Below are 24,521 nucleotides of genomic sequence, written 5' to 3'. Positions count from 1 at the left end.
TTAATCTCTTTTCTATCTTCTTCTTCTTCTCCATTTTCGGTTTTGAATATTTTTTGAAAAGCTATAGTTTTTAGGGGTTAAATGCAAACAGTTTTTTAGGCAGTAAATTGCAAATATTTTTCAGGGGATAAACGGTAATAGAATAGAAGTTAGGGGTATACACTGAAAAAGTGTGCTTGGAGTATGGTTTTTTTGATTTTGCAAGCTGAAATTCACATTTCTTCAGTCTTGGAGAAGAGACTTATTGTATCATGAGGCAGATTTGTTATAACCTTCTTATAAATTGATTTAATTACCTGCAAGGTACGATTATCATCTTAAAAATAGCAACATCTTAACACACCTTAAGCTTATATTTAAGTGATTAGTTTTTTTTTAATATTTTCGCTTCAACCCTAATAATTAATATATTAGATGGAAAACAAACATCACAGTGGACCTTAAGAAATTTTTTATGGTGGGCATTTGATCACCATAGTTTTATGAAACGTGGTCCACCTAAGATTTGTATCTCTTCGCTTTTATGCTCGTGCCCTAAAATTAGCTAGCAAAACCGATGAACAACATGAATATACTTATACATAAATCAAGGTGGGCTCCACATAATATGTTCCCCACACATGGGCACAGGCTGCTCAGGTGGACGAGTGTATGGAGAGGCTCATTTTTAGGCCATCCAAGATAGTTCCCACCTTACAACTTAAATGAAGAATGCCGAATGACGCCTATGTTACTCAAATTAGCAGTCACTCAACAGTAAAAAGAAGACAAAATCCTCATACATCACATATCTATTGACACTAACAGGTACATTAACTACTGTTAACATGGGCTGCCTGGGGTACAGCTATTGTCTAGCTTTCGCCCAAAGCGTGTGTGGCCCCCTTGCTGGCTGGCCCCTCTTCTCACAACTGGCTGCCACGTACGCACCATTCCATCCGCGAAAACGCCACGGTTTCTCCCTCCCTTAAATACACAATTCCCCACATTCTCTTTCCTCAAATTCCACACTTCGAACCCACTTTTATAAGTCATTTCCCCTTTTATTTCCACACATGGCAGACTCACCTTCCCACGTGCGACAAGGTGACCAACTACCAACGGCCCCACCTGCTAACATGCGCCATGGAAACCAACAAAGTTCCTCCCTCTTTAGTCACACGAGCCAAACTCCATTACTTGAACAACCACCACACCGGGCGGCGGCTACCACTTCCGCCGGTGCCGGCAAACACCCAGTATACCGTGGCATTCGCTGCCGCAGTGGCAAGTGGGTGTCGGAGATCCGGGAGCCACGTAAGACTACACGTATCTGGCTCGGCACATTTCCGACGGCTGAGATGGCAGCGGCGGCCTATGACGTGGCTGCGCTGGCCCTCAAGGGCTCCAGTGCAATTCTCAATTTCCCAGATTCCGTCCATTTGTACCAACTCCCGGCGTCTGCCTCTCCGTCAGATATCCGTGCTGCGGCTGTGGCTGCAGCAGCTGCAAGACTCCCGATGCCGGAAACTGGCAGGGAGCCAATTTCCGGGCAGGTGGGAAATGACGGCACATCTGCTGCTGGCCCTTTTGATTCGGGAACAGAATTCGTGGATGAGGAGGCGCTGTTTAACATGCCGAAGCTGCTGGTGAACATGGCGGAGGGCTTGCTTCTCAGCCCCCCGAGGATAAATTCGCCGGAATCAGACGATTCGCCGGAAAATTCAGATGGAGAAAGCCTATGGAGCTATGATTAAAAAGTGCCCAAATAGAAAACCATATCTATATATCTATATATCTATATATGCGTGTGTTTGAGAGAGAGAGAGAGAGAGTCGCACACAGGCACTGTATGTGAACTTTCACATTCATACATCCCAGCTGTGAAGAAGATGAGTGACACTATAGAGATTAACTTCGCTCAATACCAAGGGATTCCACTCATTAGGTGGGCCACACCTGCTCGTTGATTAAGACCATCGTTGTCATTGATTAAGTGGACCCCCCTTTTTTTGGCGTTAGGTAATCTTCATGGTGTGCCCCACCTTTTGCACGGCTTGGATGGTCTGTTCAAGTGCCACGCTGGCGAAAGTATATGATAATTTAGGTTGAGAGAGAGTTTGGAGAGTGAGGCAATAAAAGTACGTAGTCAAAAACGTTAGGGAAGGAGTTGTGGTTTCTACACAAATCCAAAAAAAGCTAACATGAGCGGGGAATGCTTCTTTTCTAGTCGCTGACGACTTTATCAGCTGAGAGGAGACTGTGCATGTATCGTCAGACTGCTACTCTGGAACGCGCGTGAGAATGACATTCACCACACGCACTCCAACTTGTCACGCTCTGATTTCTGTCTGTCCCAATGCTTTTTTGTTTTAACCAATTACAACGCGTGCGTGTATCTTTTTTCTTACATGCAAGGATGAGGTGCTCATTTTCCATGTATGATACCTTTTTCTATACACATGTATAAATATAATAGAAATGCGCCCTTATTCTCGCACTTTGATTTTTTATCTTCCTATATGCTTCAACCCCTCTCTCTCTCTCTCTCTCTCTACCTACAGGCAAGAAACCACACCCTGCGGAACGTGCTATCTATCCCGCCAACAAACCACTTTTGGTGGGGACCAGGGAATCAGTACCGTGAAAATGGTGGGTCCCACCATGATGATCACTTGGCACAAACACTAGTCGGGGCTGCTCATAAGTTGGGCCATACTAGTTTGACCTAGCATACAGGTGTGGCCGACCTAATGAGCGATCCGTCCTGATTTTCAAGTTGGGTGATCTTCATGCTGGGGTCCACATCGAGCTGATTTTCTACAGAAGTGGCTCACAAGTTGTGGTGCCAATTGCTTGGAAGTCAGTTTTCTGCTCTCAATTTCATCATTGACCTGATTTGTTGACAATTTCACTATTCACCTTCCCAGTTGAAAGCTACATCCCAATTTGTAACGGTAAGAAATCTATAATATCTTTGGATTTCAGTCCATTAATTTCTTCAGATGTTAGAGTTAATAAATCTTAATTATGTTGTCATATTCTAACTGTACGGATGAAGTTTCGGAGTAAACGATGATGGTTGGTTAACAGTGTAGATAGGGATTTTTGTTGTGGTAATTATTTTTTTGGGTGATTAGAAATGGGTTTTGGGGATCCTCACCGATGACTAAAACAACTGAAAGATTACAATCGAAGGTACAAAAAGCCTCTTCTATGTTCACAAATGAAAAGGAATATATGAGAGAGAGAATCATTGATGAGACAATTTCTATTACAGATTGAATTGACATTTTTTTACTGCTTAGATGGATGGTCAGTCGCTCACTAAGCTGCTTTCTAGATATGAGTATCGGAGGTACAAAAAACCTCTTCAATGTTAATCAATGAGAAGGAATATATGAGAGAGAGAGAGAGAGAGAGAGAGAGAGAGAGAGAGAGTCGATGAGAAAATTTCTATGTTCATCAATGAGAAGGAATATATGAGAGAATTTCTATGTTCATCAATGAGAAGGAATATGAGAGAGAGAGAGAGAGAGAGTGAGAGAGAGAGAGAATCATTGATGAGAAAATTTCTATTACAGATTGAATTGATATTTTTTTCTGCTTAAATGGATAATCAGCCGCCCACAAAGCTGCTTTCTAGATATGAGTTACCTTCCATTGCTGATGCTAAGTCAGGTTATCTTCGACGCGTATTTACTCATCCAAGACAACTTGCACAAGTGATTGAAGATGTCGGTAATGATTTTGATTAGCCCTGATAAGAAGATTATAGAAAACGTGTTATCTGTAGGTGTTTCTCAACACTAGTTTGCTTTCGCTACAACTTGAACTTAAAATGAACTTAATCACAATTCTAGACTGTTCACTCTAAATAAAGTGAGAGCCCCAACTTTAGACTATTACTCGTTGTGTGACGCAACTATGGCGTTATAAGTCAAATAGTACACCCAAACAGGCTGATTCTTCCAAAGCGGATGAAAGAAAAAAGACCCAAGTTCATGTTAATGAGTTTCTCTCTTAGTTTTCGAGTTCTTCACAAAATCAAACCCAAAACCCTAAGAGGTCTCTATAGAAAGAGGAGGAAGAAGAAGAGGATGAAGAGGTAAGGCTTTAACTCCATCTCCTTCTCTCTAATCCAAATATCGAACTTTGGAAATAATCCACAATATTTTAGAAGCAGAAACACTATATGGATTTATTTAGTTTTGATTTTATCATTTCTATTTGTTTATTAGGATTTCTCTATTCTCTGAATGGTCTTTTAATGGCAGCAATCATATACTCTCTCTCTCTCTCTCTCTCTCTCTCTCTCTCTCTCCCTTTTTTTTATGCTGATGGTTTGTTGTATATTTTCTTCCTTTTACAATCAACATTACTAATCAAGTTCTCCACCAAATTAAATGAGAAATAAAAATGGTGCAACAATGCTTTTTATTATCTCCTCCGCACTTGGTCCGCAGACGCCTTTTAGTCAATCGTAATTATGTATTAGAGATCATGTTTCTTTTTGGCAAGGATTAAAAATAATATTGAAGACCGACAATTATGATATCTAAGGGTGCCTTTGGTTGCAGCAAGTATCATGAAATTTCATGAATAATCAATCTAATTTCGTCCAAAATTTTATGAATTTAGTACAACCAAACACACCCTAATATACGATTATGATCACTAAAATGAGATGAGCTCATTTTTTGGCAACTGCCAAACAAGCCCTTATGATTTTCTCAGATATAGACATAATCATACGTTTAAACATAAGGAGGACGAAGTGGAACATGGTTCATACATTCTTCATGGACAGAGTCCCAAATCCAGCTCGTGCATGTGTAACCTATGGTTAGGTTATTGAAGGCATTGATCTGATGGGTCCTATAGGGTGAGGGGATCAATGGACAAAAAAATTCTTTATTTGGAAGATTCAAACTATTTGATTAGCGGCTAAAAAATAGATAGTTAAGAAAATGAACGCAGCGGCAGTCCAGAAAAATAAATGGCTAGGATCGTCTGATCTGGAAGATTTTAGGGACATTTACCATTCATGGTGGGGCCTTCAGACCAATGGCTTAGATCTCGAAAACTTCCTATAGCCATGGGCTGTCTATGACATTTATCTACTTTCAAATGCATCAAGACCTTCAATTTCTATTTGTTCTGTATGTTGTTTGATGGAGGAAGGGAAGTGCACTAACTAGAGTGCACTTGCCAGACCCGTGGAAACACAGCACACATGTGTAACATCAGAGCCATTCATCAGTTAATCCCCAGTGAAAAAAACCATGTTTTAAAATTCAGGCAGATACAAATACAATCATCTAGTAGACGAGACATGTGAATAAGAAACGAACAGCACTCAGACATTGAGCAATTGTCCTAAGTCGATTTATCAGTCTGGCCAGATTTTTCAGACATGGCATCTACACAGCTGGGATCGCTAGACCAAGGGCTCCAGTAGTGCACACATGGCCCTTCTTCCCACGTGTGAGGTGAGTGCATGTACGAAGTGCACTCCAGCAAGTGCACCTAGCATTTCTCCATTGTATTCATTTGTTAAAATTAAGACCGGATCCTCTATTACGTTTCTAGAATAAGCTTATCCTGCAAATCTTGCAGATGGGCCAATTTTAGATTTTAATGGCATCCAAACCGTCTAGAAGGATTGTCCCTCCGTGAAAGTGGGACGTCTAGAAGAATAAGCTGATCCAACAATACCATGGGCAAATGTGTGAAACAGAGGTTTTTTGATGGTTGTCCATTGAATTTTATTATGTGGTCAACCATATTGCTTTTAGGCTATCCAACCTAGGCATGATCAGGTGACCCAGGTGCTGAAATCATTAGGTAGCCCAGGCCCGTAGAAAGCAATGGATAACCACCTAAAAACCTCCAGGTGGCCCACTTGATGGTTGGATTGGTCTGATATCCCAGCTGGCAATACTTTTGATGCCATGAATACACTGCAGTGGGCCCCACCTTCTATAAACATAGTGAAAAATTCTCATTCAAACACGTGTTTAGTAGAACTGAAGGTGTATAATATATAAGGCATGTGTAGAATGAGGCTGAAAGTGGATGTATCAAGAGATTGGCTTGTTTTGTTGTTGATGTGATTTCCTCTTCAATCGCCCTTTTTGGGATCCGTCTACGTACGATGTATTGTAGTGTATGGAGTGTCGGCAAGAAAATAAGAAATTAGAGGAGTCTAGAGCGTGTACAGAAATGCATGAAAGCTACTACAGTATTGAAAAGGGCCGCTTTTTTGAGAATGATGAAGGCCGAAAGATGAAGAAAGTATGTGAGGGTTGGTGAGGAAGAATCGAAAATGGTAGCCGCAATCCTCAGAAGTTTGAATGAGGAGAGAAAGCTGACTGATGTGAGACAACTATGGCCGACCAAAATGGTCCCCATCTCATCCTTTCATTTCTTCTTCTCCTTGGGCCCACCAGAATTACCTGTTTGGTCACCCGTCTCTCTCTCTCTCTCTCTCTCTCTCTCTCTCTCTCTCCAGCATGCATAATCTCGTAGTTGGAGTTCGTTTTGCCTCTGTCGCGAGGCAGAATCCGTCGTGTGTCGCCACGAACTGGGCCAACATGATTAGGGATTCGGATAGTTTGATCATGCTTAAATGATGATCCTAACCTTTCATTTTTATGTATGAATATAAGCCATTGAAAATCATCTACATAAAGTGATGATGCCTAATTTTATTCTAGCTGTACCTATAGTATATACTCTATAAAATAGACGGTTCTGATAATCGCATTATGTCTATCGTGCTAGTCCCTGAGTGTGGCGCTACACACCTGGATCCTACCTCGCGACGGAGGAAAAACGAACTCCTCGTGGTTCAGAAGTCCCGGCCCAAGACTTATCAAAGAGGGTTGCGGATTCCATGTCGAGATCTAACGCGCTAAACATGAACGTACCATAAGTATATATCTGTGACGTTTATTAGATAATATATCATTGGATATGATCTATACTAAAAATTAGGCCTGTCTACCTAACATTTGTGGGGACACTTGCTGGCTGAATTTAGTCCGTCGGTTCTCATTTTTTAACCATCCATTTCCTTGTGCATGTATGCATCCATACGATAAATGTACAGACCTGATGTTGGAGATGCCAAAAAAATTTCCCATAAATATCATCCTACTACAGTCTCCGGTCCCACCTACACGTGTCATGTTGGCAAGCGTGGTGCGTTTGAGTCCAGCGCTTGAAGACATCGTGTATAGCATTAGCATTTTCTATTTTCAACTGAACACTACCGCTTGCCCTCGCCCGTGTGCACTTTGTACGTATTTGAGACCCACACGTGTCAACGTGTAATATATGTATCAGATCAGATCGGCTCATTATACTGGCCCAAATATTTATATTCCCCATAAATCAAGTCAGAAACTGACCGAATGGATAATGTGTGGTGAAAAAAGAAATGGACGATTGTAAAGATTGAACAAAATCTCCACATCTTTTCTGTCCCACGTTAACCATACCAGCCTGATTTCTGGCCAAGAACATCTAGACCGTGGGCCTGCCTGCAGAAAGGTCTGGATCTGGCACGTGTGAACCGAGTACAAAGCGAACGAATGCACTTGGCGTTTCTTAAGAATTGTGATGCACTCTATCTCATATCCTCAGCCGCCCTGTGTCTGTACAGATGTGACCCATGTTTCACTGATCCAGACCATTGAAATGTCCTGGATGGAGATGGGTCATGCCCCAAAAGCATCCCACGTGCGAAGATCCTGACCATCCAATCTTTGGTGTTTCTTTTGTTTTGTTTTGTTTTTTTTTTTCCATTGGATGTGAACCGTTCTTGTCAATTGCAGGCCACCAATTGAAGGGTCAGGATAGTCCAGTAGGGCAAACTTTTTGGGCCATATCAGATTGTATCATGTTTTCAAGCAACTAGCAAGGATGCTCGTTTACCACGCTCATGGGTATTTTCGTCATTTTCACGACTGGAAGGTGAGTCAAAAGGTCAAAGATTCTCTTGTCGAGCATGGATGCGGGATGCCCATAGGGCATTCATATTCAAGATCCTTTCGATTTTACCGACGGAATGACCCCATTGCATCCATACACTTCCTACTTGATGACTAAAAAACTCACGAGAAGTCTTTAGGTACGTAGAATAAAAACCGTTTCGCACATGTTTGGCGCGTCAGATCTTGAGTGCCACTATGCGCTCTATTCAGATTTAACCGAACCTATAGCTATTCCCTGCTAGCACTGCCTCACATATCTGCAGATTGACGGCTCTTCGTGGGGCAGTTGTTTCCTAAATAGCTTTCACCAGCATCATACTTACGAAAGCTTTTACAAAATTAAATGCGCCTTGTGACCAATAATTTAAGTCTAAATCTTGTCACAAGTATGCAGAAAGACTCTTCTATGTCAATTTTGAGGATTTCGTACAAAGGCCGTGAATCATTAACATTATAGACGTTGTTTTAAATTATAATCATTAAGGGCAAGAAGTTATATTGACCTTTTTTTTTTTTGTTTGATTATTTGACATTTGTTCACAGGTTATTAACAGGTAAGATAATGAAAGAATAGTTGATATTCGGAAGTTTGCCATGATTGGGTAATCTTTTGGAAAACTGTATAAACTTTATGATACAAGGAGATTGATTGCCATTGTCTAAGTGAGATCGGATAGCTCCAGGATATCAATGAAAAAAAAAAATAGAAAAACTAATAATTGTTTGGTTTAAATTACATAAAACACCAGTAATCAATGGTATCAAAGTTAAACGACGATGGCCTATGAAAAAGTTAATTTAAAGAAATAAAAGTTCACTATAGTTTTTCTCAATGAACAAAAACAGACTTCTTTAGAAATCAGGACATCAGGAGGAACATGCCAGTAAAAAAACTAAAAAAAGACCTCTTAAAAATATAAGAATATAACCGGTCCTACTTGGCTAGATTAAATATAATCAAATAAAAGCAAGAAAAAAAAAAAAAAAAAAAAAATAAGTTAAACAAAATTAAAAGCAATGTGACTCTAGTTAACCAGAGGCCATTAAGGGACCATTTGACAATAAACCAAAGCTAAGATTTTAAAGCTCCTGCATCATTAAACTCGCATTTCAAACTAAGCTTAACACTGTATTCTCTATCGATTATCTTTCATCATGTTTTATTTGATTGAATCTCATTGTTCAGACCCCTGCTGTTTTCTTAATCTCTTTTAGCTTTTTACAGTAATCGAGTAAAGATAGGTTTCAAACAAAGAAATCATTCTACACAGTTTTGGTCCAAATAAAAAATAAAAAAAACAAAAATATTAAAAAAAATAATAAAAAATCCTTGTTTAGCCATTTCATCCAACCTGCTCAATCCTGTCAGTAGCAAATCCCAATAAAAGAAATTTAAAAATTATGCCCCATACAATATCCAAACAAAATCTACTATCTATTACAATTTCACATCTGATAACATAAATTGATTCCATTCTGTTTGTAGCACTTAAAAAGATTTCCACAACCTTACCAGATGAATGTTTTTGATTCTTTTACTCTTTGACCCTATGATTCACGTTGTACAGTTGTGTAAGTAAGATCTGATCTATTGATACGTGTATGATTTTAAAAAAAAATTTTTTTTTTCTTATTTTAAATGAAGTTACTGTTATAAATGTATCGTATTTCGTATAAAGGATGTGATAGATAATCACTTTTAATGTATAGATATACTATTATTTCATAAAATTCGTTCGATAATATTGTTGATCCTACATATTATTGTATAAATATATTTAAATTGATTTTTTTCAACAAAAAAAGAAAAATAATAGAACCAAAATATAAAAAAAAAAACAACTAAAAAAAAAAATTCCTATCAACCCCACTAAATTGCCAGTATAAGATAGACAAAAAAAAGAAGGGATGTACCTAAAACACATTGAAAATGAGTAATAAGCGATGTATTATCGGAGCGTACCCAACGGAGGTTCACCCAAGGTGTCCAGCCATCCCAGATTTATTTTTTCAACATGATCTGAACAGAAACAGTCCTGTATAGTACTTAAAATGATATCAAACAAAACATTCAATACTCATTCACCCAAAATGGAATAGAGTAGCAACTGGACCGTTTGTTTTTCTAATAATTGATTAGATAATTAAATTACCATATTAAAGGTGGGATGCATGATGAATGATGCACAATTTGAGTAATGCATAACGAGATGCATGTATATATGAGATGTACTTTTACCTTTATTTGTAAGATGATTAGGATGACAATTAAGAAATATTAATAAGAAATCCAAGTACATCAGAGGTTTCAATATCAACATGGAAACATCCTCATCGATCCCTGTTGGCAACAACCCCTCCGGCGAGCCCTCCACACGGGGGCCGTTGTGTACTGCCTGGTTGCGGTTGGATTTACGGCGCACACAATTCGCCCGGCACTTGGAGCCATAGGATAGGATAATCGAAACCCATAGTAACCAGTAAGACAAAGAAATGGGATCAAATATACAAATATGATTACAAGCCCAGAGCCTAACATGTAACGCGACGGTAAGGCTGTGCATGGCTAAATGGCATGATGTGCGGCTAACGTACCATAAAATGGGCCATGGCAAATCGACAATAGGCTCCTGCAATTGCATGAACTACTGTTTAGCTTAATAGGCACTTCGCATTGTTAGATCGAAGTTTGGGATTAAATTCTTTATTTGGGAAAAATACATTGTTAAGTAAAACTTGTATTTAGTAGACCATGGAATTGTAATCAATGGACTAGATTTCGCAATGATGTTGGTCCCTGATTGCTTGCCTCTAAGTGCAGAGGTTCGTAAGTAATATCCTGTGAATACAGGGTCGCTCCCACAGGGAGATGAATTGCGAGAATGAAAAAATTAAATACAAAACAAATTAAGTAATAAAAACTAAATTGATGATTTGATTTTGGGATTTTTGAATGAATGTAATTTAACTGAATAAAATAACACCCAAGCTTCAAAGTTCCACAAATAGGTTAATGTTCTAAAATCATGGTGACTTGAATAACACAACTAGGATCTGAGCACTATGGTCAGCCTAATCGGAAAATAAAACAGTTTAAATATTTTAATAAATGATATAAAAGATTAGAAAATAATGGATTTGCACCATTGACATATATTCTCAAGTGCTAGTGATTTTACGTATTCAATATATAGGATAATGAATATCAAAGAAATATAACAGGTTGAGAACCTCTCCTATTTAGGAAATCTGATTGATCTGGGGTAAGCCTATCCATCAATGTGGATCTCATATGATGGAAACATATGGATCTCACAAGAGGATAAAAAACAAAACCTAAATAATAAATAACATGCATACACCATTCTTCTCATCATTAAAACAATCAATCATTATAACTTAAAGAAATATTAAACCCATGTGCTTCCCTTCTAGCTTGGGCTAGAGGGAACTTAGAAAACACATAATTAAATTGCCATGAAATAAAAAGCAACAAGTTAAAGAACAGAATTGGACAAAGTGTTTAAATAGAAAAGATCTAAAATAAAAAAAACAACTTATAAAGCTTTAATAAACCTAAAAACTCTTTAAAAAGTCCTAAATATTGCTCTTGAATGCTTCTAATGATGTTTAAGAATGCCCTAGGAGGCTCTATTTATAAGTAGGGAACTCCAATTTTCGTACAAAGTTGAAAACCCTATAAAACGCCTCAAATATATGTATTTTTCTAAAATAGACTTCTCGCTGCATAGTTCATTTAAAACAGACTTCCTGATGCGTAGTTTTCCAAAATAGACTTCAGAGCTTTAGAATACACTATTCAGGATGATTTCAGGATTCTTCACTTCGAATCTTCGATTCTTTTCATTCCTCACTTGGTTTTCTTAGATCTTTGGCATGTGAATTCTTCAATCTTGATTTCCTGAGATCCATCCCTTGCCTTGGTGATTTTTGAGCATTAAATTCTTACTTTTTAGCACCATTTTTTTCAATCCAAGCTCTTAAATTCACCTTGCAACACATACATGAGTAAAATAGAATATTAAGATGATTTATGTTCATAAAACTAAGATATAAATGGAGAAAATTATGCAATATTTGAGTCTCAACACACCCCCCAACCAGCATTTTGCTAGTCCCGAGCAAAATAAGCGAAGAAAAATAAAAATAAAAATAACAATAAAAATTAATTTAAAAAAAATAAATTAAAATGAAAAAAATTCTATCTACACTACTTTCATAGGTAATTTCGATTACATTTAGCATATGTAACAAGCCTTTAAACCCCTAGGTTTTTCCTAGTGGACGAGTTATAGTCTTGTGAGGGTTTCCAAAAATGTTACCCACAAACATTGAAAACAAGAAAAATATTTTAACACTAAAAAATTTATACAATTATGCCCCCATTCATCATATGAATTCCAAAATAAAACAATACTTAACTTAAGTCTGAAGTTAGTTAGAATCTCAATTTTCTAATCCATTATATTCTTGAGTTCAGAGACCTAATTAAAATTTAGAATATTTATGATCCAATATCCTTAGGTGCTCCGTGACACTAGTCTAACTTTGAGAAATATGCATGTTCCCTATCCTAACTCCTTTCAATCATCCCAAGAATATGAAATCTCTAGTTATCTCATTTTTCTCTGCAAATGTCAAATTAATGCTTCTTATTAATCATCATATCTTGGGCATTGATTATATACCACCCCTTTAGATGAAGATGTGATTCACCTGTTTGCTTCATTTAACCTAAGGTATCGTACTTGTAATGGTAGCAATGCATACTTAGGTATCCTTACTTTGGATTACTGACACGATTGTTATGGATCATAAAATGGTCTAATAAAATAAATAATTTCTTTTTTTCCGATCACTCTTTTTTCTTTAATATTCTCTCTTTTAATACATATATCAATGGTACTAGTTCATTCAACCTTGTTTGAATCAAAAGTTGTTATTTTAGTTCACATATCATATTCCTCACATAGTTAGCTAGGGTGTATTGTGAATTCAGTACATCAAATTACAACTCACTTTGTTAAACTAGTGATTAGATAATTGAGCTCACAAAAGTTTATAATTTTCTTCTATGAAGAAATTAACTAGGATGAGGGGTATCTCTAGAATAAATGATTAACTTTTGTCTATTGGAATTCGCATAATATCATATTTACCGTTCTTGTATATAAACATATTTATTAACAATCCCTGATTGGAATTTTTTTCCATAAACCTAAGAAAACAAAGAAAAAAACTTAAACTTAATGAAACCTAAAAATAATAAAAATAATAATAAAATAAACTGCAAATCCTAAAAAAAAAAATGATTCACATGGATGTCCATCCACACCCCGAACCTAAAATCTACATTATCCCCAATGTAATGATAATGTATATGATAGGAGAACAATAAAAATAAAACGAAATGGTGATGTACCCCATGAAACTCACCGCTATGGGTGACACTAAAGTTAAGTTGAATATCGATACAATATCTTACACAAATGCATCCAGACTAGGAGCATCAATCAATATTCTAGCTCAAATGCAAGACGGGTACAGGACTCCTCTCTCAAATGAAAGTTTTCCACATAAGGCTTCAATCTCTAACCATTAACCTTGTACACATTGCCATTACGTGGATTCTCAATTTCAACAGCCCCATGAGTATAAACATTCTTCACAATGAAGGGGCCTGTCCATCTTGATCTTAACTTTCCCGGAAAGAGCTGGAGACGGGAATTGTACAATAGGACCTTTTGCTAATGTTCAAAATTCTTCATCATGATATTTTTGTCATGAAAAGCTTTGGTCCTCTCTTTGTAGATTTTAGAATTTTCATAGGAGTCTCTCATCAGCTCCTCTAATTCATTCAACTCTAATTTCCTCTGTTCACTTGCTTGATCCATATCAAAGTTTAATTTCTTTATTGCCCAGTAAGCTCTATGTTGCAATTCCACAGGCAAGTGGCAAGCCTTTCCATACACCAATCTGTATGGAGACATTCCAATCGGGGTCTTATAAGCAGTCCTATAAGCCCATAAAGCGTCGGATAGTCTGAGGGACCAATCCTTCATATCTGGCCTTATAGTTTTCTCTAAAATATATTTGATTTCCCGATTAGAGATCTCAGCTTACCCACTGGTTTATGGGTGGTATGGGGTGCTCACTTTATGCTTGATGCCATATTTCTTTATTAAAGCTTTAAATGTCCTATTGTAAAAGTGAGACCTGCCATCACTAATGATGGCCTTTGGAGTTCCAAATCTAGCAAAAATATTTTCTTTGAGGAATCGTATGACCACTTTGTTGTTATTGGTCCTACTTGGAATTGCCTCAATCCACTTTAAAACATAGTCCACACCAACCGATATATAAAGAAAACCAAAAAAAGATGGAAATGGACTCATAAAATCAATACCCCAACAATCAAAAATCTCCAATGGTAAAATTAGAGATAAAGACATCATATTATGCCGAGACACTTTTTCCAACATTTGACATCTATCACAAGCAATACAGACAGCATGGGTGTCTTTAAACAGGGTGGGCCAGTAAAAACCACACTGCAGGATTTTTGCAGTGGTTTTCTTAGCAGAAAAATGACCAATACATGCTTCCATGTGACAAAAAGAAATAACACTTCGAACTTAATCCTCTGCGACACAACGTCTAAAAATTTAATCAGTCCCATATTTATATAAATACGGGTCATCCCAGAAGAAGTTCCTAACCTCGGTTTTAAAACGCTTCCTATCTTGTGACTTCTAATGATATGTCATTTTTTCCGTTACAAGATAGTTCACTATATCCGCATACCAAGGCAATTTGGAGATCGCAAATAATTGTTCATCAGGAAAAGTGTCCTGGATATGTATCTCCTCAGTAGAATCATCTAATACCAATCTAGAAAAGTGATCGGCCACTACATTTTCTACTCCTTTCTTATGTTTTATCTCTAAATCAAATTCTTGGAGTAGGAGGATCCATCTCAAAAGTCTCGATTTTGCATCCTTCTTAGATAACAAATATTTCAAAGCCAAGTGGTCCGTGAAAATGACCACTTTGGATCCCAGCAAGTAGGACCTAAACTTATCCAAAGCAAAAACTACTGCAAGTAACTCTTTTTCAGTTGTTGAGTAGTTCACTTGGACCGAGTTTGGAGTTTTACTCGCATAGTGAATAATATAGGGCCATTTTTCTTTTCTTTGGCCCAAAACAGCCCCTATGACATAATCACTTGTATCGCACATTAGTTCAAAAGGAAGTGTCCAATTTGGTGGACGCATGATAGGTGCAATGGTAAGGGATGATTTAATTTTATTAAAGGCACTTGTACACTCATCTGTCAACTTAAATAGAACATCCTTTTGAAGAAGTTTAGTCAAGGGTATAGTAATGACATTAAAGTCCTTGATGAATCTTCTATAAAAACCAGCATGCCTTATAAGTGATCTAATATCTCTAACAGTTCGGGGGATAGGTAGATTAGCTATAATGTCGAGTTTTGAGCGATCTACCTCGATTCCATTTTTGGAGATAACATGGCCCAAAACAATTCCCTTTTAAACCATGAAATGACATTTCTCCCAATTTAAGACAAGGTGTTTCTCTTCACACCTAGACAATACAAGAGAAATTGTTGAGGAATTCCTCAAAACTACTCCCAAATACAGAGAAGTCGTCCATGAAAACATCAAGAAACTTTCCAACCATATTTGAAAAAATGTTTAACATACACCGTTGGAAAGTTGCTGGGGCGTTACACAATCCAAATGGCATCCTTTTGAAAGGAAACATGCCAAATGGACAAGTGAACGTGGTTTTCTCTTGGTCTTCAAGGGCTATCTCTATTTGGTTATATCCAGAATATCTATCAAGAAAACTATAAAAGGAGTGACCTGCTACCCTCTCTAAAACTTGATCAATGAATGGTAGAGGGAAATGGTCCTTCTTTGTGACCTGATTCAATTTTCTATAGTCAATGTAAACACGCCAACCAGTGGTGACACGTGTTGGTATGAGTTTACTATTAGAATTCTGCATAATAGTTATTTCAGATTTCTTTGGGACTACTTGAGTTGGACTCACCCAAACACTATCGGATATTAGGTAGATGATTCCCACATCCAACAATTTGATCACCTCATTTTTTACAACTTCCATCATGTTTGGATTGAGACGCCTTTGAGGTTGTCTAATTGGTTTGGCGTCCTCATCGAGGTGGATCCGATGGGTGCATATAGAAGTGCTTATACCTTTGATGTCAGAAATGGTCCAGCCTAAGGCTCCTTTGTGGTCCCTTAGAACTTTCAACAATTTAATCTCTTGATCCTTCTCTAAAAATGAAGAGATCACCACGGGATAAGTTTTATTTTCACCTAAGTACACATACTTAAGCTCATTTGGTAGTGATTTTAAATCAAGCTTTGGAACATTGGTTGGTGATGGCAGAGGTCGCAAGTCCTCAATATATAGGATTTGAGTGCGCGGTCTCCATTGGTACATACCAATGTCCCGGGTGGTTTCATTATCATCAGAAATTTCAGCAAGCATGTTTTCTAAATCAGAATTTTTTAAGTCTCCAATGACTTGAATCAATTCTTCAGTCAGACCAGGTTTCAATTCCTCTTCTTCTATCAAGCAGTTCATGAAATTCAGCTCATGGATCTCATTATTATCAATGGGTTGCTTACATAGATTGAAAATATTTAGCTCTAGAGTCATGTTACCAAAAGATAAGTTCATCATTCCATTCCTGCAATTTATGATTGCATTTGAAGTTGCTAGAAATGGACGACCTAAAATGATGGGAACTTGAGCGCTAGCATTTACACATGGTTCAGTGTCTAGTACAATAAAATCCACGGGGAAGTAGAATTTCTCCACTTGGACTAGCACGTCCTCTAAAATTTTCCTTGGTACCTTAATAGAGCGGTCAGCGAGTTGGAGTGTAATCGTGGTTGGTTTAAGCTCGCCTAACCCCATTTGTTTGTAAATCGAATAAGGTACTAAGTTGACACTTGCACCCAAATCTAGCAAAGCATGCTCAATTTAGAAATTTCCAATAATACAAGGAATAGTGGGACTTCCCGAGTCTTTGTATTTGGGTACAACCCTTTATTGAATGATAGCGCTCACTTTCTCAGTAAGGAAGGACTTTTTGTGCACATTTAATTTCCTCTTTACAGTGCACAAGTCCTTTAGATATTTAGCATATGATGGAATTTATCTAATGGCATCAAGAAGAGGAATATTAACAGTAACATTTTGGAGCACATCCAACACTTCTTGATATTTCATGGGGACGGTCGAATTCTGAAGTCTGGATGAGAATGGAACTGGAAGCTCATATGACTTAGTCTCTTTATCCTTTTGTTGTTGTGGCTTTTGAACCATAGCCGGTTCATCATTTTCTTGAGACAGTGGCTCATCCTCCGGTATTTCTACAGGTTGCATTATCTTGTTATCGATCTCTTTTCCACTTCTTAAGGTAATGATGGCCTTAGCTTGTTCATGATGTAACTCAATTGGATTTGAGTCTCCAATGAAATGTGTGTTTCGAGGGTTTGGCACAGGTTAAGAAGGAAGGGTACCTTTTTTCCTAGCATTTAGTTGAGTCTCAATCCTAGCCACAGCTGTCTTTAATTCTTGATTTGATTGGATTAGAGACTGATTCATTTGAGCTTGAGAGTTCATGAATGTGGTCAATGCATCCTTCACAGATGATCGCTTTGGTGGGGGCACATATGGTGCATTGTTAGGTGCCCCAAAGAAGTTATTTTGTGGAGGCATTTGAGGTGCATTGGGCACATTAATTTGTGGTCCATTCCTCCAACTAAGATTAGGATGGTTACGCCAATTTGGATTATACGTGTTTCCCATTGGTTGCATAACTGACCTTTGGTAATTATTTATAGCATTTGCTTGATCATGCTCATGCGTGATATTTTGTATAACTGAGATTATTGGACAATCCTTTGTGTCATGGTCTGTACCACCACAAATGCTACAAAAATTACCTAAGGAAGTGTTTGCTTTAACCATATCAACCTTCCTAATTTTCAAGGCTTCGACCTTTCTAGCCAATGCAGCAAATTTTACATTAAGGTCGTCTTCCTCTCTTAGGACATACATTCCCGCTTTCTCTCTAGGAATGGGTCTAGTTTGGTCTAATTCAGCAGAGACATCCCATGTCTGCGTATTCTCTGCTAACAAATCTAGAAAATCCCAAGCCTCATTATGATCTTTGTCAAGAAAGGTTCCACCACACATCATCTCTATGAACTGACGGGTATCCATGGTGAGCCCCTTTCGGAAAGCATCAATCACGTGCCATGGTTCATAACCATGATGTGGACAAGTAATTAGAATGTCTTTGAAGCGCTCCCAAGCTTGAAAAAATAGTTCATTTCCCTTTTGGGAGAATGACATGATTTCTTGTTTTAGTGCATTTGTTTTGTGCTCGGAAAAGATCTTTTTCAAAAACTCTCTACTTAAGGCTTGCCATGAAGTGATGGTATTAGGTCTTAAAGAGTTAAGCCATGCTTTGGCCCGATCCTTTAGAGAAAATGAGAATAACCTAAGCTTAAGTACATCCCTATTGTCATTGTTTACTTGTAACGTTGCAATTACTTCCTCAAAGTCCTTGAGGTGCAAGTAGGGGCTTTCAGAATCTAAGCCATGAAATTTAGGAATTAATTGAATCACACCTGGTTTAAAATCAATGTTCCCTGTGTGAGCAGGGAACACTATGCAAGATGGTAAAGTTGATCTTTCAGGGTGTAACTGTTCACGTAAAGTCCGTGGTTGATTTAACACATTCCTATGAACTTCATTTTCATCCTCAAGAGGAGGATTATATTGATTTTTTCTATTTTGATTTATAGTTGGATCTGGCAGATTTGGATTTGGATTATCAACTAGGTCTGCCATGGAATCCAAGTGATGTTGAGTGCCTCTTCTAAGTGAACAATAAAGGCCTGAAACTAGTCCCCCTTCAGAGGAGAGTCGATTGTTTTGATCCCTACTCCAACGGGACATAAACCATCCACACCACACAATAAATACTGCTAATTCAAATCGCAAGTATGATACTTAAAATAAAAATAAAAACTTAAATCAACAACCCAGGTGGCAGGGCCAACCATGAGGGTTCAATCCACAAAGCAAAATAAATCAACAACCCAGGTGGCAGGGCCGACCATGAGGGTTCAGTCCACAAAGCAAAATAAATCAACAACCCAGGTGGCAGAACTGACCATGAGGGTTCAGTCTACAAAGCAAAATAAATCAACAACCCAAGTGGCAGGGCTAACCATTAGGGTTCAGTCCACAAAGCAAAATAAATCAACAACCCAGGTGGCAGGGCCGACCATGAGGGTTCAGTCCACAAAGCAAAATAAATCAACAACCCAGGTGGCAGGGCCGACCATGAGGGTTCAGTCCATAAAGTAAAATAAATCAACAACCCAGGTGGCAGAGCCGACCATGAGGGTTTAATCCACAAAAAAAATTAAAAATAAATAAATAAATAAATAAAAGTAAAACTAATGAAGAAATTAAACTATGCTAATATGAAAAATAGATTCAACGAATGATCTTTGTGATCAACTGTAGGACAACCATAGCACTTGGGTAATAAAATCCCAAGCAGGGCAACCTTATGTCATAGCTAGTGCTTGAAAGACCTAATTGAATTTATTTTCAAAGAAAAAAAAAAGAAAAGAAAAAAAAATTTACAGAAAATCTGGAGGGTTTAAAAGAAAAATTACCTTAGCTATCTTGCACAGATCTGATCTATCTCAGTTTCTCCCCGGCAACGGCGCCAAAAACTTGATTGCTTGCTTCCAAGTGCAGAGGTTCGTAAGTAATATCCTATGAATACAGGGTCGTTCCCACAGGGAGATGAATTGCGAGAAGGAAAAAATCAAATGCAAAACAAACTAAGTAATAAAAATTAAATTGATGATTTCATTTTGAGATTTTTGAATGGATGTACTTCAACTGAATAAACACCCAAGCTTCAAAGTTCCACACATAGGTTAATGTTCCAAAATCATGATGACTTGGATAACACAACTAGGATCTGAGCACTATGGTCAGCCTAATCGAAAAATAAAACAGTTTAAATATTTTAATAAATGATATAAAAGATTAGAAAATAATGGATTTGCGCCATTGACATATATTCTCAAGCGCCAGTGATTTTAAGTATTCAATATCTATAGGATAATGAATATCAAAGAAATATAACAGGTTGAGAACCTCTCTTATTTAGGAAATCTGATTGATGTAGGGTAAGCCTATCCATCAATGTGGATCTCATATGATGGAAACATATGGATCTCACAAGAGGATAAAAAATAAAATCTAAATAATAGATAACATGCATACACCATTCTTCTCATCATTAAAACAATCAATCATTATAACTTAAAGAAATATTAAACCCATGTGCTTCCCTTCTAGCTTGGGCTAGAGGGAACTTAGAAAAACATAATTAAATTGCAGAAATAAAAAGCAACAAGAAAGAAAGAAGAAAAAATGCAAATAGAAAAGATCTAAAATAAAAAAAACAACTTATAAAGCTTTAATAAAACTAAAAACTCTTAAAAAAAACTCTAAATATTGCTCTTGAATGCTTCTAATGATGTTTAAGAATGCCCTAGGAGGCCCTATTTATAAGTAGGGAACTCCAATTTTTGTACAAAGTTGAAAACCTTAGAAAACGTCTCAAATATACGTATTTTTTCAAAATAGACTTCTCGCTGCATAGTTCATTTAAAACAGACTTCCTGATGTGTTTATTTTTCCAAAATAGACTTCAGAGCTTTAAAATATACTTTTCAGGACGATTTCAGGATTCTTCACTTCAAATCTTCGATTCTTTTCATTCCTCACTTGGTTTTCTTGGATCTTTGGCATGTGAATTCTTCAATCTTGGTTTCCTAAGATCCATCCCTTGCCTTGGTAATTTTGGAGCATCAAATTCTTACTTTTTAGCACGTTTTTTCAATCCAAGTTCTTAAATTCACCTTGCAACACATATATGAGTAAAATAAAATATTAAAATGATTTATGTTTATAAAACTAAGATATAAATAGAAAAAATTATGCAATATTTGAGTCTCAACAGTCCCCTGGATGCATATGCAACTCTAATATCACTTGTAAAGAGTGCATATAGATAGACCGTGTGGATAAAAACAAGTGCATCAAAGTTGGGCCATAGACAAAATTCAGTATCTACTGTTGAGATTGGATGATATGATTTTGGATTTAGAGCTATACATAAACCAAGTTAGCTCGTTTAACTCGCTTGACTCGAATCGAAAAAGCTCAACTAGACTCGGCTCAAAATTGGGTTCAAGTCGAGCTGATTTTTTGATCTCCGATATAGACCAAACTCTACTCGAAACTTGACTCGGTTCGAATCGATTCGACTCGGATCGGGTTCACTTAGTATAAATATTTTGTTCATACATACATACATACATACATACATACATACATACATACATACATACATACATACATACATATATATATATATATATAAATATATAAATCATTAACACACTAGTATATATAAACTTATGGAATTGACAGTCCTGAAGTAAATATGAAACATATATAAACCAAAATACTCCCATTTGGATTGAATTAGATGAGTGTGATTAAAATCATAAGTTAGAACCAAACTCCTATCCATCCTTCTCAAAACAAACCTCTCCAGGTAACATATAACAACCAAACTTCCTCCATCCATTCACTCCTCCAATCTCTTCCACCCTCTCCACCATCCATTCACACACACACACACACACACACACACACACACACACACATACATATATATATATATATATATATATATATATATATATATATATATATATATATATATATATATATATATATATATGGGAAAAGGTATTATGCACTCGACCTCACGATAAGCTCCCGTGAGGTAGAGCTGTGTGGGCCCCACCGTGATGCGTGTCAACCATCAACACCGTGCATTTGATGGGTCCCCTCTAAATTATGGGATATCCCTAGAATCAGCCGTATACGGAACTTAGGTGGGCCATAGCAACTAAAATCATGTGAAGACACCGTTAAAACATATAAAAGCACTTGGTGGGGCCCACCTGAGTTTTGAATGCTGCTAAAACTTGGTGTGAACCCTCATCCAAGTGGGACACACATAATGGATGGGTTGGATTTGCAAACCACATCTCAGTGGGCCCAAAAAACTAATTATGAATGTTTTAATGGTGCACGGCCCCTCCCCACTTCTGTATGTGGTGTGGCCCACACAAGTCACGGATTACTTGATTTTTGAGACCTAGGCCCATGATGGAATGGTGCATCTGAATGATGGGGTAGATTTTCGAAATGCATCACGGTGGGGCCCACATAGCTCGACCTCATGGGACGGACTCGTGAGGTCGAGCGCATAGTACCTTTTCCCATATATATATATATATATATATATATATATATATATATATATATATATATTAAAAACTATAAAACCTAAACTCAAACTCGAAACTCAACTAGAAAGACCGAGCTCAAGCTCAGCTCGAACTTGGCTCTAGCTAGCCCGAGCTGTTGACTGAGCCAAACCAGGCTGCCTAGTCAAGCTTGAGTACTGAGCTGAGTCGAGTTCAAGTTGGGGTAGCGTGTTGGTCGAGCCAAACCAAGCTAGGCCAAGCTCGACTTTGTTCAACTTGTGTATAATTGTGTCTGGATTAATCCAATCCTTCCGGTTGTTTCCAAACAATAGATAGAATTTACTCAGGACCAAATGCAATTCCATATCACTTAATCCCACCTAATCCCATGTTCCAAATAGCCCCAAGTGATTTGAAAAGACTTGAAACAATCTTCCTCTAAAATGTAGATTTAATTAGCCCAACCAAATAACAAAATCTCGTGACTTCAAAAAGCAAACTCCCAACCCACAAATTTAGTAATTAATGAACTTCTAATTTTGTAAAAATATCAATTAATGAACTTTTAAATTCATGAATTAACTAATTTCATGCATCCAAACAAGCCCGTAACTATTGTCAATGTAGGAATTCAATATTGTATCAAGGCCAAAATAATAAAAAATCTCAGCCAGTGAAGCCCACATCATGCATATGAGTGCCATGTTGGCACATGAGAGAAATTGCGTGGGCTTAACAAATTGTTAAAGAGTGCCACTGAAGCCTAGATCTAAGTCCCATGTTGGCATATGAGTGCCATGTTGGCTTCTGAGTGCCACTGAAGCCTTAAGATCTCTTCCATTGTCTCAGTCTTCCCAGGCAGAATTTCTCTTGGGTTGTATTGGACAAGTCCTTTTAGACATTGTTCTAAATTATAAAAGAAAAGAGCTTTGGATAAGCACCGTACGGCATTTTCATTTCTTTTCTGGGAATGGACCACTAAGGATAATTATTCTAATAAGAGGATAATCAATGAAGACTATTATAATAACAATTTCCATTATTGGGTGTGGGTGGGCTCACATATTAAAAGCCTCCAAACCCCTTAAAAATGTCATGATAATATAATGGCTCTCAATTGATACACTGCATTCGGTGTGCTAATTTAAATAATGGAGTTGCTAATCCACATGCATGTCGATCCCTGAGCGCGGATGCTCTGCTTCATGTGCTGATACGGAACACGTGTGCAAGATCTGAGCTTTTCATTTATCTTGAAATAATGTTTAGAAGCGAACCGACGTGAAGCCGGGACATTTGTTTTGTATTCTGTGGTGCACTTGGGGTGTGAAAATAGCTTGAATTTTATCCTAGAAGATCAAAACAGTGTAGCCCGCCTGATGGAAAGATCTGATCAATCACACGTGTTCTATATTGGCGTGTTACCTGCTTGTGGATGAGCAGGGCTCCCACACGCGTGTAGAATTAGAAACCTTATGTGAAGAATAGAAAAAGAAAAGAAGAGCAGTGAAGGGGACAACAAACATGCAAGTAGTGGACAGACATTATCTCATGTTTGGAGAAATGGAGGTTCTACAAAATATAATAATAGTAATGAGTTGATATTTACACCCACGGGAATTGATAAATGCACTCTTTATTTTCTACTTTTTGGTATTACAGTACTATGATGTTGAAAATGGTTGGTGTATTTTATCAATCAGATGGGTGTCAAAGGCTGCATGCAAGATGACAGCCAAAAGGACGACAGATGCACTTGAATTTGTTTATGCATAGAGTGAAATAGAAGAAAGAGAGACCAGAAAGACTCGTTGATCTTTTTAATCTCGGTTCTACGTGTGGCACACGTGTTTAGGGCAATCGGGATTGTTCATCTAGTGGCCCACCGTGCCGAGAGGCCATAGTCCAAAAATCAAGCTAATCTGACAATCTTGTCCATCTGATGAGGTTAAATCTCCCCAGTTGAATAGTGATAGGAGTTCATTTTCCAAGCTCTTCAACTTCATCTTTACCGCCCATTTGGAAGGCCACACATTCAAAGACAAAGATGGTAATAAGATCGTTGTGATGGCCC

At 37.5% G+C, this 24,521-nt stretch overlaps 1 protein-coding gene and 1 non-coding gene across 2 annotated transcripts; both read left to right on the top strand.

The window, feature by feature from the left end:
• The first annotated feature begins 1,016 nt into the window (after positions 1-1,016).
• On the top strand, positions 1,017-1,808 carry LOC131248487 (ethylene-responsive transcription factor ERF027-like). The gene has a single exon (XM_058248770.1). The coding sequence runs from the start codon at positions 1,056-1,058 to the stop codon at positions 1,734-1,736; it is 681 nt and encodes a 226-aa protein (XP_058104753.1). The 5' UTR covers positions 1,017-1,055; the 3' UTR covers positions 1,737-1,808.
• Positions 1,809-18,330: 16,522 nt separating this feature from the next.
• On the top strand, positions 18,331-18,437 carry LOC131250328 (small nucleolar RNA R71). Its single transcript, XR_009173249.1, has one exon. It is a non-coding gene; the product is annotated as a small nucleolar RNA R71 (small nucleolar RNA).
• Positions 18,438-24,521: the final 6,084 nt, after the last annotated feature.

This window comes from Magnolia sinica, chromosome 6 (assembly GCF_029962835.1).
Source record: "Magnolia sinica isolate HGM2019 chromosome 6, MsV1, whole genome shotgun sequence".
In the NCBI taxonomy this organism is placed as follows: domain Eukaryota; kingdom Viridiplantae; phylum Streptophyta; class Magnoliopsida; order Magnoliales; family Magnoliaceae; genus Magnolia; species Magnolia sinica.
Note: the sequence above shows the minus strand (reverse complement) of the source record. Positions and strands in the feature narration are given on the sequence as shown.